Below are 16,353 nucleotides of genomic sequence, written 5' to 3' on the forward strand. Positions count from 1 at the left end.
TACACTACGTCACACAGGATGAGTACAGGGTGCACACTACCACACACAGGATGAGTACAGGGTGCACACTTCCACACACAGGATGAGTACAGGGTGCACACTACCACTCACAGGATGAGTACAGGGTGCACACTACCACACACAGGATGAGTACAGGGTGCACACTACCACACACAGGATGAGTACAGGGTGCACACTACCACACACAGGATGAGTACAGGGTGCACACTACCACACACAGGATGAGTACAGGGTGCACACTACACTACCACACACAGGATGAGTACAGGGTGCACACTACACTACCACACAAAGGTGAGTACAGGGTGCACACTACACTACCACACACAGGATGAGTACAGGGTGCACACTACACTACCACACACAGGATGAGTACAGGGTGCACACTACACTACCACACACAGGATGAGTACAGGGTGCACACTACACTACCACACACTAGACATAGTACGCTGGGAGACAGTACTAACAACGATAATGGATGCAAATTTATCAAATATGTTTATGACAACAGATTAACCGTGTATACTACGGATACCCAAACTCATTTATTGGGAGGCAGACTTGATTATGTAATGGGTAGACACCTCGTGCAAGATAGGATGGAATGTTCGTTGGTAAATCACTTAGTTAGTGATCACTATGCAGTTTCTGCTTCCTATGAGGTACAGTGTGATGTACCTAATAGACATCAGAGACGGAAAATGAATATTCCATATGGCTTGCATGACCACTTTAATAATTGTATATCAAAATGGTATCAAGATTACACAATAACGAATGTACAAGCCTTCTCCAGAGATCTCGTTGATACGATTACTACTTACTACGACACATTTTTTTTTATTTTTTTTACATGCAAAGCATGCAATTTAAATACAATAAAAACAAGAAAAGAACATAGAAAACATAACAAAACAAAACAAAACTATAGACCACCGGCCAGAAGGGCCGACAGCACAGTAGAACAAAATACAAACACGATAAGTCTTCGACAGTCTCCGTGGTGTAGTGGTAAGACACTCGCCTGGCGTTCCGCGAGCGCTTTGTCATGGGTTCGTATCCTGGCCGGGGAGGATTTACTGGGCGCAATTCCTTAACTGTAGCCTCTGTTTAACTCAACAGTAAAATGTGTACTTGGTTGTAACAACGATTCTTCGCGGCGGGGATCGTATTCCAGGGACCTGCCCGAAACGCTACGCGTACTAGTGACTGTACAAGAATGTAACAACTCTTGTATATATCTCAAAAAAAATGCAGTGAAAAACACAGCAGACATCAAGACACAAAATAGAAAACAATGTCAAGCAAGCACAATAACATGTCAAAACAAAACATTATAAAACAAAACAAACATCAAGAGGTATAACAAGAAAATCACAATACAAAACAAAAATAACAAACAAGTTCAACATGTAAAGTAACAATAAAACACCAGTGCAAAGGTACAGCACAGAAACAAGACATGAATAAAAACACTCACACCAAACCAACCGCCTCGCAACAAACAAAGGGAGAGGCCAAAATATACAATAATAACAAACAAGCAATCCATGCAATCAAGAAAACAAAACTGAGTTACATACACAACAACAAACAAGCACAAAACACAACAAAACACAAGAACAAAACCGAGAACAAAACACAACATAAAGGACATCATGAAAAAGAACAAGAAAATCGCACAGCACACAAGCTAATAATAAAAAAAACAAAAATACAAATAAAAAAAAACACATTCTAGCAATGCAGAAGAAGAACACACATGGCAAAGTAACAACACAAAAGCAAATACAGGAGTAAAAACGCCCTCACCAAAACACTGACCTCGCAACAAATAAGGGAGAGGCACGGGCACAGAAAACAATTTAGGCAAACAAAAGGCCATAGGGGCACACAACACTACAGTAACATGAAATCAGCTGACATACTTGCCCGGGAACAAACCCCGGGGGAACCGCACATTGAACGCCTCCCAAAGCAGCCACCTCCCCCAAGAGGCTTGACCCACCACCAGGGGCGCCATGTCATCCGGAACCCCGGCAGCAAACACCCGCAAACAGGGAACTCAGACGGTGTTACTCCGAAGGCGAGTAACCGCCACCCTACTCCATACACCGGGAACCTGCTCATCATGAAAGTCCTCTGGTCTTTCAGACAGCAGGAACTCGGCAACCCCGGCCTCCAGGTTCCCAATTCGCAACCCCACAGAAGGGGGCTGGACAGAGGACACCACCACAGGGGCACCAGCGGCCACGGGCACACCACCAAACGACTGCAGGGAACCAGGGTGGCGCGCATCCTCTCGTAAAGTCACCACCAGGCCACACCCAGCACCAGCATCCACACCATCCCTGGCAGCAGAAGCCACCACCTCCCACTGCGGAGAGCCCCCTGGTGGGGAAGGAACAGAAAGCACACCCGAGACACGGGCATCAGCACCAGCAGGCACATGTACTTCTGCCACCACCAACCGCGGAGACAACGACGCATCCGGATCCACACCGTCAACACCTGAAGACCGACAGTCACTGAAGTCCCCAACATCGGCCCAGGCAGTAGACGAACGCCTGGAATGTTTGGGCTCCGGCTTGATATCGTCAGAGCCGGAAGTGGATCCAGAAGCACGGGTACCACTAGCCGGACGAACCGACGCCCGACGCAGAATGGCAGCAGCCTCTACCACAGGGGAAACCGGACCACACACAGCAGGAGGCTCCGCAGCCACCTCAGCACCCAGCACAGTAGGGACCTGAGGGGAGGATGCAGGGCCAGGTTCAGCAGCCGAAGACGAGGGAGCAGACAGCGACGCCTCACAGGGAGTACCAGGATGGCCCACGGGAGCAGCAGGGCCAGATACAGGAGCAGGAGTAACATCCGACGCCACCGCAACATCCGTAGGAGGGCCTGCGACAACCGGGGGAACGTCGGGCGACGCTGGGGGATCCTCAGCAGCGAACGGGACGCTCACTTCCTCACCCCCGGAGTCTTCCTCCAGAGGGAGCAGCGGGAAATCCTCTTCACGGAACAAATTCACGGGAGCAACCGGATCAGCAGTGCACCCGGCAGCCTGATGCCCCAACAAGCCACACCAGAAACAAGTACGGGGTTGCCAAGCATAAAACACCCGCACGTAGTACCCTAACAGCCGGACAGAGGACGGAATGTCCGACTTCAGTCGCATCCCGAGGGTACGAATGTTGGTCTTCACACCCGAATACTTCCCAGATGACAGCGAGTTCATCCGCACACTGACGACGGGGTCAGTGTGCCGGAGGAGGGTCTCGGAAAACTCCATGGGGGCGCCATGGACACTTACATATGTCAAAGCACCATTGCAGTCCGAAATGGTCACAGACCCGTTGCCGTCCTGCAGCAGCAAAGTACGCCCCTCGTACCTCCAGAGAAAATCACAGTACATTGCCTCACCCACAAACTTTATTATCACACGGCGAGCAGTGACCAGCTCGACACCGTAGACGTCCTGGACCAGGACCCTGAGCATGTCACTCAAGACCACAAGAGGGTAACCAGCACGGCCAGTAAACTCCAAACCTATGGAGCTCACCCTCACGACAGCTGGAAGATGGCCGCCCATCGTAAAAACGCCACGTCCACTCCACCAGGAACAGCAGGGAAGGTGGAGACACCCACAGCCCCTGCCGGCGAAAACGTCAACCACCCCAAACTACCGGAGCGGTCAGGTGACATGTCTACACTGCACGGCAGCGCAGATGAGACTCACCCCACCTACTACGACACATGGGTGTGTTGGGGAACAGGTCGTAAGCCTAGCAGAAATGGGCAACACCTACCACCACCCAAGTGGGTCCTTGACCCCATTTTTGTTGAAGAACATGAACGAGTAAAGCAACTTGGAGATACGTACAAACGAACCAAAGCACAAGGTGACTTGCATGCATTTCTAATTGCAAATAGAGAGGTGAGAGACATGAGCAACGTTATACGTAATAAACATTGGGAAGAGTTCCTACAAATTATAAATGAGCAAACAACACTTGTTGAAGTTTGGGAAAAGATACGAAAAATCTCTAGAAGCAACCCAACCAAACCACTGCACCACAGCCCACTAGAACAAGCAAACATTCTCCTTGGTCAATGGACACTAACATGGAGCTACGACTCACTCCCAATCAACATACAGCACAAACTTAATGACACACGCCCCAACAGACAACTAACCATCAATCTTGCCTGTACAGCTATCGATGTGTCGGACCTTAATGATGTGACTGAATGGGAATTAAATCATGCACTAAAGATGGGAAAATCAACTACTCCTGGAGAGAACGGTATTACTTACAGTCTACTGAGATTAGTCTCACACGTACCAGGTAATCCACTATTAGTGTTATACAGAATGAGTTTACGTGAAGGAGTATTACCTGATGCTTGGACAAAGAGTGTCATTGTTCCCATCCCCAAACCACACTCAGATAATTATAGACCTATATCTCTAACATCGCGTTTTTGCAAAGTGCTTGAACGTATTGTTCTTAACCGCCTCATGTATCGTATACAGGGGCACCTGTCACCCCAACTGTTTGGATTTATGCCTGGGCTCAGTACACAACACTGTTTTGCTGAGTACTTCGCACATATTGAAGCTTCCCCTCAAATAGTCTTCATCGACCTAGCAGCAGCTTTTGATACAGCAAACAGAGAAACCATACTGGAACAGCTTGCCGAGCTGGGAATACAAGGAAAATTACTGAAATGGATAAAGGGCTATTTGTCTAATCGAACAGCATATGTTTTATTTAATGGTGTTAAAAGCACAGAGAGCAAACACTTTGAACTGGAAACTCCACAAGGAGGGGTCCTCAGCTCCTTGTTGTTCAACGCTCTGATGCATAAACTTATTAAAGATCTTCCAACTAATAATGAAGACACTGTCATTTGTTATGCTGATGATATATGTTTACAGACTGCCTCCGAGCCTAGAATGCAAGTTCTGCTCGACGCTTTTGCTACTAGAGCTGAGGAATGTGGCCTCCTTATCTCTGTACAGAAAACTCGTACCCTCATTCCATGTGGTATTCCGCCACCCAATTATCATATAGATGGGCGAGCACTTGAGAACTGCGAGTCTTACAGATATCTTGGTGTCCCCATTAACGACCCTGGGTACCTTTCTTCTCTCAAGAGGAGACTTTGGGAGAGATTAAAGCCCTTGCGGGTCCTTGTTGGTGTCAATCATGGACTTAACGTGAGACTTGCTAGAATGTTTTATGTATCATTTATACGCTCTGTGATTGACTACAATGCTCTACATCTCACACTGTATACTGACAAAGAGCTGAAATCTCTTGAAACCTTGCAAAATGAAGCTATGCGTCTCATCCCTGGGGCTCCAAAGTCCACGAGAATAGTTAATATGAGAGCAGAGTTAAAATTACCTACCATAAGAGAGAGAATTTTGTCTATTAGCACAGTTTTCGGCGTGAAGGAATTGAGTAGATCTAGACAACACATGAAGTTTCAAGCTAAACTTTCTAATATGCTGCACTCACCTGAGGTCTATAGAAAAAGAACGAAATCTGATTATGTATTTTGGTTCTACAAGGTAGCCTACTCTATCAAAATATTAAATATGTACCCAACTCAATTAATGATTAATCAACCAATTACTCCATGGGATAACTGGGATCTATCAGTTGATTTTGTAAATGCGCCCAAGAAAGATAGTGTGCACTCTACATTATTAAAACAGTTAACACTGAAAAGCATCACTGAAAGTACTCAAGAGTATGGGTAACGATGTGTATCAGTGCTATACCGACGGCTCTGTAGAAGAAGGTGGACGATGTACCGGATGTGCATGTAATATATTTGAACAATCTTCTCTCGTACATACAGCAATGAAGCGCGTCAATGACTGGGCAAGTATAACTCAAACCGAACTTGCAGGCATATACCTTGCCACTGAATTTTTAAAATACAAAAGCAGTAGACTTATATACTGTGACTCGCAGAGTTCACTCCTGGCATTGAACGCACATAGTAGTGACACCCAGAAAATAGTCAGTGATATTCGAATGAATGTTTTAGCTGCTAAAGAAAACAGATTTGAGATTAAATTCCTATGGATACCATCACATGTTGACATCTCAAGGCATGCCACTGTTGATATGCTTGCAAAGACAGCCTGTAGAAAACCAGTGGTAGAAATTGATATGGGTGTTTCATTAGCAGTGACAAAGAATATTTAAAGAAAAATCTAATGAAGATCTCACAGACCTAACAAATTCTCAAAGACCGGAAAGTTGCAGCACTAAATATTATGATAGATATCGTGAGGAGACATTTACATATGGGGACTAATAGAACAAGAACCCGGCAATGTGATGTTATAGTGGCCAGAATACGCCTGGGATATAGACGTACCTGGCAGCTTTCTCAAAACCCAAATGTCGAGTACACAATGTGTCAACTTTGTGAAAGTGAGACAGATCTGACCAGTCCTGATGAGTCGACTGCTAGCGGCCATGGAGTGAGGACGCTTACCGACCCTCCGTGGCTGTTGGAGTTGTTTGCCGTTTGGTCGCCAGGTGGTGAGGGCGTCACTGCCCTCCCAGTGTTGTTGCCTGCCTGGCTGCGTGCTGACGTGGCAGTTTTGACATGGGGGGGGGCCTTGCAATTCCTCCTGTTTTGCGGGTGAATTCCATGGGACTAGAGTTCTCGTGCAAGGCTGGTTATCCGGCCATTGAGTTGGTGATGTGCGACATGCTTCGTGTCCCGGTGGAGGCTGTATATGGAGTTGAGCTTGTTACGTCCCACCGGGTGATTATCAAGTTCGTGCGGGAGGAGGAGTATCGGGACTTCCTCCGTCGGTACGAAGGGCGTTCGTTGCAGTTGCCGGATGGCGTCGGCTCTGTTGCGGTCTCGGACCGAAGTGATGCCCTGACTTATGTCAGTGTGCACGGTGCGCCCCTGGAGTTCCCTGAAGACCTTCTCCGGCGCTTCTTCGGGAGGTATGGTGCTGTCATCAGTGTGCGGGTGAACACGCTTTCCTCGGGGAAGTATGCTGGGAAGCAGACGAACATCCGTACCTTAGGTATGCGCCTGCGGTCGGATATCCCTTCTTCTGTCCAGCTGCTGGGTTACTACGTTCGGGTGTATTATGCCTGGCAGCCCCGTACTTGTTTCCGGTGTGGCCAGTTAGGGCATCAGGCTGCCGGGTGCTCTGAGGCCCCTGCTACACCTGTTAACTTGTTTCGGGAAGAAGATTTCCCGCCGCTCCCTCAGGGCGTGGATTCCGGAGATGAAGAGGGGCAGGTCCCATTCGCTGCTGATGCGGCCCCCCCTGCGTCACAGACATGCCCCCAGTGGTTGTTGTCCCTCCGCCGAGTGTTCCGGTGGCTCCTGTCGCTGGTCACTTCGCTGTGCCAGTTGCTCCCGAGGGTCTTCCGGATGGTCTCTGCGGGTCGTCTTCGTCTTCCTCGACTCCTGCTGCTGCGCCTGGTCCTGCACCCTCGCCAGGTGTTCCAGCTGTGCTGGGTGTTGGGGGGGCTGCGGAGCATCCTGTTGTGTGGGGCCCGGTTCCCCATGTGGTTGAGGCTGCTGCCGTACTGCGACGGGCGTTGGTTCGCCTGGTTCGTGAGGCCCGTGGTTCTGGGTCCGCCTCCGGCTGTGAGGATGTGCGGCCAGTGCCCAGGCGTTCTTCTACTGCTTGGGCTGATGTGGAGGAATACGACGCAGGTGGAGCTTCGGGCGATGATGTGGCGATTCCGGGTGCTTCGTGCTCTACGACGCTGGTGGTGGCTGATGTCCATGTGTCTGCTGTTGACGATGATTGTGCGTCTGATTTACCTCCTGTTCTTTCTCCTGCAGAAGGTTCTACGCAGTGGGAGGTGGTTGCTCCTACAGACGTGGGTGGTGAGGGTTCTGGTGCGAGCCGAGGCATCAAACTGGTGCTGAAGAAGGATGCCAAGCGTGGGGGGTCCCAGCAGGCACAACGTTCGGTGGTTGACGCGGGGCCCTGTGAGGCAGCCGAGGAGGCTCCCAGTGCGCTGCCCATTGCCCGGCCTCGTGGGAAGGAGCCTTTCCTTATCGTCTTGGCCTCCGGAGTGTCGCATGATGATGAGCATCCTTTGCGGTTTGACATTGTTGACCGCGTGCGTCCTGTTCCATGGTGCCCTTCTTCCATCTGGATTCGACGGGCTCGGTGTTTTATTGTGGGTGTGCCGGAGTTAATGCCTGATCCTTGTACGGTTCGTAATGAAGCTGTTACGGAGGACGTCATGTTACTTTGGGAGGCGTATTGTGTTCGATTCCCGGCGGCGGAGTGGCCGGATAAGTATGAGAAATTTTAGTAGTCTGTGTGCTTGCTGTGTGCTTGGTGCTTGGACCTGTGGTTTGTTTGCAATGTGTTGTACCTATTGTGCGCCCTTCAGGCCGGTGTTATGTTTGTTCTCATGACCGTTGTTTTGTTGTATTTTTCATTGTTTTTGTTGTCGGCCCTTCAGGCCGGTGTTTAGTGTCTTTGTATAAATTTGTATTGATTTGTTTTGTGTTGAAGTGTCTTGTTATGTTTCTTGATGTACTTTGTTGTTTTATTCTCGGTCCTTCAGGCCAGTGCATGTATGTTGTTGTGTTTGTACCTGTTTTGTTTTCAGGTGTGTGTGGTTTGCTTGTTTATTATTATTGTTTATTTTGGCCTCGCCCTTTGTTTGTTACGGGGCGGATGGTTTGGTGTGAGTGTTTTTATTCCTGTATTGTTTCTGTGCTGTACGTTTGACCTGGTGTTTTCGTATTGCTTTACCTGTTGTACGTGTTTGTTCTTTATGTTTTGTTTGGAATGTATTGTGATTGTCCTGTTATGTTTCCTGTTATGCCTCTTGATGTATGTTTTGTTTTATGAAGGTTTTGATTTGTGATGTTACTGTGATTGCTAGTTTGCCATTGTATTATGTTTTGTGCCTTGATGTATGCTGTATTTTTCTATGCATTTATCGTGTTTGTGTTTTGTTGTGCTATGCTGTCGGCCCTTCTGGCCGGTGGTCTATTGTTTTCCTTTGTTATGTATTCTGTATTGTTTTTATTGTATTTAAATTGCATGCTTTGCATGTAAAAATAAAAAAAAAAAACTTTGTGAAAGAGAAAACATGCACTCTCTTGAACATTATATTGTAGAATGTCCCATATTGACTGACTTTCGCCCTCCTGGGCTAAGGTATGCTAAACTGTGTAGTTACTATATGAGTACTGGAACACTTGATGATATATTGGACTTGTACCCAAGATTAACCATGTAATATATCAATTATACAATGTATATATATGATGTAACTATATAACCTGAGCTTGTAAAAGCACCTTCATCACCTTCAATGATTTATTGCTTAATTGCACACTAGTTTCTCTATCAGCTATCTCACCCTGTCAGGGTAAAAGAGACAAATGTATGTGAATGCATGTGTGTGTGTGTATATATATGTATGTATATGTATGTGTGTGTGTGTGTATGTATGTATATGTATGTATATAAATTATATATGGAAGCTGATCAGAATTACATTTCACCTTTGTAAATGCACATTAATGACGCTATGTAAAAGACACATCGAACACTTTATGTAGGGCATACGTAAATCTCTGTGTCTATGTATTTACGTATGTAAGTTGGCTTAGTATTTAAAAAGCACCGAATCACCTTCTGTAGTTGATTGTTCAATAAACCCTTGAACTATATGTTTAACACATCTCTAACACTGTCCATGGAGGACAGAAGAAAATGTATATATGCTGGTTAGCATTGTAAATGTGTGGCCACGTCTGTGGTAGGAAAAAACAGGATGAGTACAGGGTGAGTACTGGGTGCACACTACACTACCATACACAGGGTGAGTACTGGGTGCACACTACCACACACAGGATGAGTACAGGGTGCACACTACCACACACAGGATGAGTACAGGGTGCACACTACCACACACAGGATGAGTACAGGGTGCACACTACCACACACAGGATGAGTACAGGGTGCACACTACCACACGCAGGATGAGTACAGGGTGCACACTACCACACACAGGATGAGTACAGGGTGCACACAACCACTCACAGGATGAGTACAGGGTGCACACTACACTACCACACACAGGATGAGTACAGGGTGCACACTACCACTCACAGGATGAGTACAGGGTGCACACTACCACACACAGGATGAGTACAGAGAGCACACTACCACACACAGGATGAGTACAGGGTGCACACTACCACTCACAGGATGAGTACAGGGTGCACACTACCACACACAGGATGAGTACAGGGTGCACACTACCACACACAGGATGAGTACAGAGAGCACACTACCACACACAGGATGAGTACAGGGTGCACACTACCACTCACAGGATGAGTACAGGGTGCACACTACCACTCACAGGATGAGTACAGAGAGCACACTACCACTCACAGGATGAGTACAGGGTGCACACTACACTACCACACACAGGATGAGTACAGGGTGCACACTACCACACACAGGATGAGTACAGAGAGCACACTACCACACACAGGATGAGTACAGAGAGCACACTACCACACAGGATGAGTACAGGGTGCACACTACCACTCACAGGATGAGTACAGGGTGCACACTACCACTCACAGGATGAGTACAGGGTGCACACTACCACTCACAGGATGAGTACAGGGTGCACACTACCACACACAGGATGAGTACAGGGTGCACACTACCACACACAGGATGAGTACAGAGAGCACACTACCACACACAGGATGAGTACAGGGTGCACACTACCACTCACAGGATGAGTACAGAGAGCACACTACCACACACAGGATGAGTACAGGGTGCACACTACCACACACAGGATGAGTACAGAGAGCACACTACCACACACAGGATGAGTACAGGGTGCACACTACCACACACAGGATGAGTACAGAGAGCACACTACCACTCACAGGATGAGTACAGGGTGCACACTACCACTCACAGGATGAGTACAGGGTGCACACTACCACTCACAGGATGAGTACAGGGTGCACACTACCACACACAGGATGAGTACAGGGTGCACACTACCACTCACAGGATGAGTACAGGGTGCACAATAAACTAACAACAGGTGAACCATAGTACCACAGGGGGGGGGGTGAGTACCAACAAGACGCAGGATGTCGGGGCGGGACTCACCCCCCCCCCCCCCCTGGGACTCACACCCCCCCCCCCTGGGACTCACCCCCCCCTGGGACTCACCCCCCCCCCTACACATCTTTTATTTATGCTTCACTCACCACCAGGCTTGTCTTGAGTCCCTGATTACTGCACGCCTGCCACCTGTGCCCGCCTGGCCACACCACTGGTGGCCACACCATTGGTGGCCACACCACTGGTGGCCACACCATTGGTGGCCACACCATTGGTGGTCACGACACTGGTGGTCACACCACTGGTGGCCACGACACTGGTGGCCACAACACTGGTGGTCACACCACTGGTGGCCACACCACTGGTGGCCACACCACTGGTGGCCACACCACAGGTGACCACGACACTGGTGGCCACGACACTGGTGGTCCCAACACAGGTGGCCACAACACTGGTGGTCACAACACTGGTGGTCATAACACTGGTGGCCACGACACTGGTGGCAACACCACTGGTGTTCACGACACTGGTGGCCACACCACTAATGGCCACACCACTGGTGGCCACATCACTGGTTACCACACCACTAGTGGCCACACTACTGGTGGCCACATCACTGGTGGCCACACCACTGGTGGCCACAACACTGGTGATCACAACACTGGTGGTCACAACACTGGTGGTCACAACACTGGTGGTCACGACACAATTGGCCACGACACTGGTGGCCACGACACTGGTGGTCACTACACTGGTGGTCACAACACTGGTGGTCACGACACTGGTGGTCACAACACTGGTGGCCACGACACTGGTGGCCACGACACTGGTTCACATAACACTGGTGGTCACAACACTGGTGGCCACAACACTGGTGGCCACGACACTGGTGGTCACAACACTGGTGGCCACAACACTGGTGGTCACGACACTGGTTCACATAACACTGGTGGTCACAGCACTGGTGGCCACAACACTGGTGGCCACGACACTGGTGGTCACGACACTGGTGGTCACAACACTAGTGGTCACGACACTGGTGGCCACGACACTGGTGGTCACGACACTGGTGGCCACGACACTGGTTCACATAACACTGGTGGTCACAACACTGGTGGTCACGACACAATTGGCCACGACACTGGTGGCCACGACACTGGTGGCCACAACACTGGTTGTCACAACACTGGTGGTCACAACACTGGTGGTCACGACACTGGTGGCCACAACACTGGTGGCCACGACACTGGTGGTCACAACACTGGTGGCCACACCACTGGTGGCCACACCATTGGTGGCCACACCACTGGTGGCCACACCACTGGTGGCCACACCACTGGTGGCCACACCACTGGTGGCCACGACACTGGTGGCCACGACACTGGTGGTCCCAACACAGGTGGCCACAACACTGGTGGTCACAACACTGGTGGTCATAACACTGGTGGCCACGACACTGGTGGCAACACCACTGGTGTTCACGACACTGGTGGCCACACCACTAATGGCAACACCACTGGTGGCCACATCACTGGTTACCACACCACTAGTGGCCACACTACTGGTGGCCACATCACTGGTGGCCACATTACTGGTGGCCACAACACTGGTGATCACAACACTGGTGGTCACAACACTGGTGGTCACAACACTGGTGGTCACGACACAATTGGCCACGACACTGGTGGCCACGACACTGGTGGCCACGACACTGGTGGTCACAACACTGGTGGTCACGACACTGGTGGTCACAACACTGGTGGCCACGACACTGGTGGCCACGACACTGGTTCACATAACACTGGTGGTCACAACACTGGTGGCCACAACACTGGTGGCCACGACACTGGTGGTCACAACACTGGTGGCCACAACACTGGTGGTCACGACACTGGTTCACATAACACTGGTGGTCACAACACTGGTGGCCACAACACTGGTGGCCACGACACTGGTGGTCACGACACTGGTGGTCACAACACTAGTGGTCACGACACTGGTGGCCACGACACTGGTGGTCACGACACTGGTGGCCACGACACTGGTTCACATAACACTGGTGGTCACAACACTGGTGGTCACGACACAATTGGCCACGACACTGGTGGCCACGACACTGGTGGCCACAACACTGGTTGTCACAACACTGGTGGTCACAACACTGGTGGTCACGACACTGGTGGCCACAACACTGGTGGCCACGACACTGGTGGTCACAACACTGGTGGCCACACCACTGGTGGCCACACCATTGGTGGCCACACCACTGGTGGCCAAACCAGTGGTGGCCACACCACTGGTGGCCACACCACTGGTGGCCACGACACTGGTGGCCACGACACTGGTGGTCCCAACACAGGTGGCCACAACACTGGTGGTCACAACACTGGTGGTCATAACACTGGTGGCCACGACACTGGTGGCAACACCACTGGTGTTCACGACACTGGTGGCCACACCACTAATGGCAACACCACTGGTGGCCACATCACTGGTTACCACACCACTAGTGGCCACACTACTGGTGGCCACATCACTGGTGGCCACATTACTGGTGGCCACAAAACTGGTGATCACAACACTGGTGGTCACAACACTGGTGGTCACAACACTGGTGGTCACGACACAATTGGCCACGACACTGGTGGCCACGACACTGGTGGTCACAACACTGGTGGTCACAACACTGGTGGTCACGACACTGGTGGTCACAACACTGGTGGCCACGACACTGGTGGCCACGACACTGGTTCACATAACACTGGTGGTCACAACACTGGTGGCCACAACACTGGTGGCCACGACACTGGTGGTCACAACACTGGTGGCCACAACACTGGTGGTCACGACACTGGTTCACATAACACTGGTGGTCACAACACTGGTGGCCACAACACTGGTGGCCACGACACTGGTGGTCACGACACTGGTGGTCACAACACTAGTGGTCACGACACTGGTGGCCACGACACTGGTGGTCACGACACTGGTGGCCACGACACTGGTTCAAATAACACTGGTGGTCACAACACTGGTGGTCACGACACAATTGGCCACGACACTGGTGGCCACGACACTGGTTCACATAACACTGGTTGTCACAACACTGGTGGTCACAACACTGGTGGTCACGACACTGGTGGCCACAACACTGGTGGCCACGACACTGGTGGTCACAACACTGGTGGCCACGACACTGGTGGCGACGACACTGGTGGCCACGACACTGGTGGCCACGACACTGGTGGTCACAACACTGGTGGTCACAACACTGGTGGCCACGACACTGGTGGTCACAACACTGGTGGCCACAACACTGGTGGCCACGACACTGGTGGCCACGACACTGGTGGTCACAACACTGGTGGTCACAACACTGGTGGCCACGACACTGGTGGTCACAACACTGGTGGCCACAACACTGGTGTTCACGACACGGGTGGCCACGACACTGGTGGTCACAACACCGGTGGCCACGACACTGGTGGTCACAACACTGGTGGTCACGACACTGGCGGTCACAACACTGGTGGACACAACACTGGTGGCCACGACACTGGTGGCCACGACACTGGTGGTCACGACACTGGTGGTCACAACAATGGTGGCCACGACACTGGTGGTCACGACACTGGTGGCCACGACACTGGTGGCCACGACACTGGTGGTCACAACACTGGTGGCCACAACACTGGTGGCCACGACACTGGTGGCCACGACACTGGTGGTCACGACACTGGTGGCAACGACACTGGTGGCCACGACACTGGTGGCCACGACACTGGTGGTCACGACACTGGTGGCCACAACACTGGTGGCCACGACACTGGTGGTCACAACACTGGTGGCCACAACACTGGTGGCCACGATACTGGTGGCCACGACACTGGTGGCCACGACACTGGTGGCCACGACACTGGTGGTCACAACACTGGTGGCCACGACACTGGTGGCCACGACACTGGTGGCCACGACACTGGTGGTCACGACACTGGTGGTCACAACACTGGTGGCCACAACACTGGTGGCCACGACACTGGTGGCCACGACACTGGTGGTCACGAATCTGGTGGCCACGACACTGGTGGCCACGACACTGGTGGCCACGACACTGGTGGTCACAACACTGGTGCCCACAACACTGGTGGCCACGACACTGGTGGTCACGACACTGGTGGTCACAACACTGGTGGCCACAACACTGGTGGCCACGACACTGGTGGCCACGACACTGGTGGCCACGACACTGGTGGCCACGACACTGGTGGTCACAACACTGGTGGTCACAATACTGGTGGCCACGACACTGGTGGCCACGACACTGGTGGCCACGACACTGGTGGTCACGACACTGGTGGTCACAACACTGGTGGCCACAACACTGGTGGCCACGACACTGGTGGCCACGACACTGGTGGTCACGAATCTGGTGGCCACGACACTGGTGGCCACGACACTGGTGGCCACGACACTGGTGGTCACAACACTGGTGGCCACAACACTGGTGGCCACGACACTGGTGGCCACGACACTGGTGGTCACGACACTGGTGGTCACAACAATGGTGGCCACGACACTGGTGGTCACAACACTGTTGGCCACAACACTGGTGTTCACGACACTGGTGGCCACGACACTGGTGGTCACAACACTGGTGGCCACGACACTGGTGGTCACAACGCTGGTGGTCACGACACTGGCGGTCACGACACTGGTGTTGACGACACTGGTGGCCACGACACTGGTGGCCACGACACTGGTGGTCACAACACTGGTGGTCACAACACTGGTGGCCACACCACTGGTGGCCACACCACTGGTGGCCACGACACTGGTGGCCACGACACTGGTGGCCACGACACTGGCGGTCACAACACTGGTGGTCACAACACTGGTGGTCACGACACTGGCGGTCACAACACTGGTGGTCACAACACTGGTGGTCACGACACTGGCGGTCACAACACTGGTGGTCACAACACTGGTGGTCACAACACTGGTGGTCACAACACTGGTGGTCATGACACTGGTGGCCACAACACTGGTGGTCATGACACTGGTGGCCACGACACTGGTGGCCACAACATTGGTGGCCACGACACAGTTGGCCACGACACTGGTGGCCACGACACTGGTGGCCACGACACAGTTGGCCACGACACTGGTGGCCACGACACTGGTGGCCG

The 16,353-nt window shown here is 51.5% G+C and overlaps 2 protein-coding genes across 2 annotated transcripts in view; one reads left to right on the top strand and one right to left on the bottom strand.

Moving 5' to 3' along the window:
- Nucleotides 1–16,353, bottom strand: part of LOC138357609 (small ribosomal subunit protein uS12) — a 428,441-nt gene that overhangs the window by 182,029 nt on the left and 230,059 nt on the right. The window lies entirely within an intron of this gene.
- The window catches only part of LOC138357724 (mucin-22-like), a 34,490-nt gene continuing 21,465 nt past the window's right edge, over nt 3,329–16,353 (top strand). Inside the window, exon 1 of the mRNA XM_069314717.1 lies at nt 3,329–3,929. Coding sequence (XP_069170818.1) covers nt 3,329–3,929 — 601 coding nt within the window. The remainder of the gene's footprint in view (nt 3,930–16,353) is intronic.

This window comes from Procambarus clarkii, chromosome 79 (assembly GCF_040958095.1).
Source record: "Procambarus clarkii isolate CNS0578487 chromosome 79, FALCON_Pclarkii_2.0, whole genome shotgun sequence".
NCBI classification, from domain to species: domain Eukaryota; kingdom Metazoa; phylum Arthropoda; class Malacostraca; order Decapoda; family Cambaridae; genus Procambarus; species Procambarus clarkii.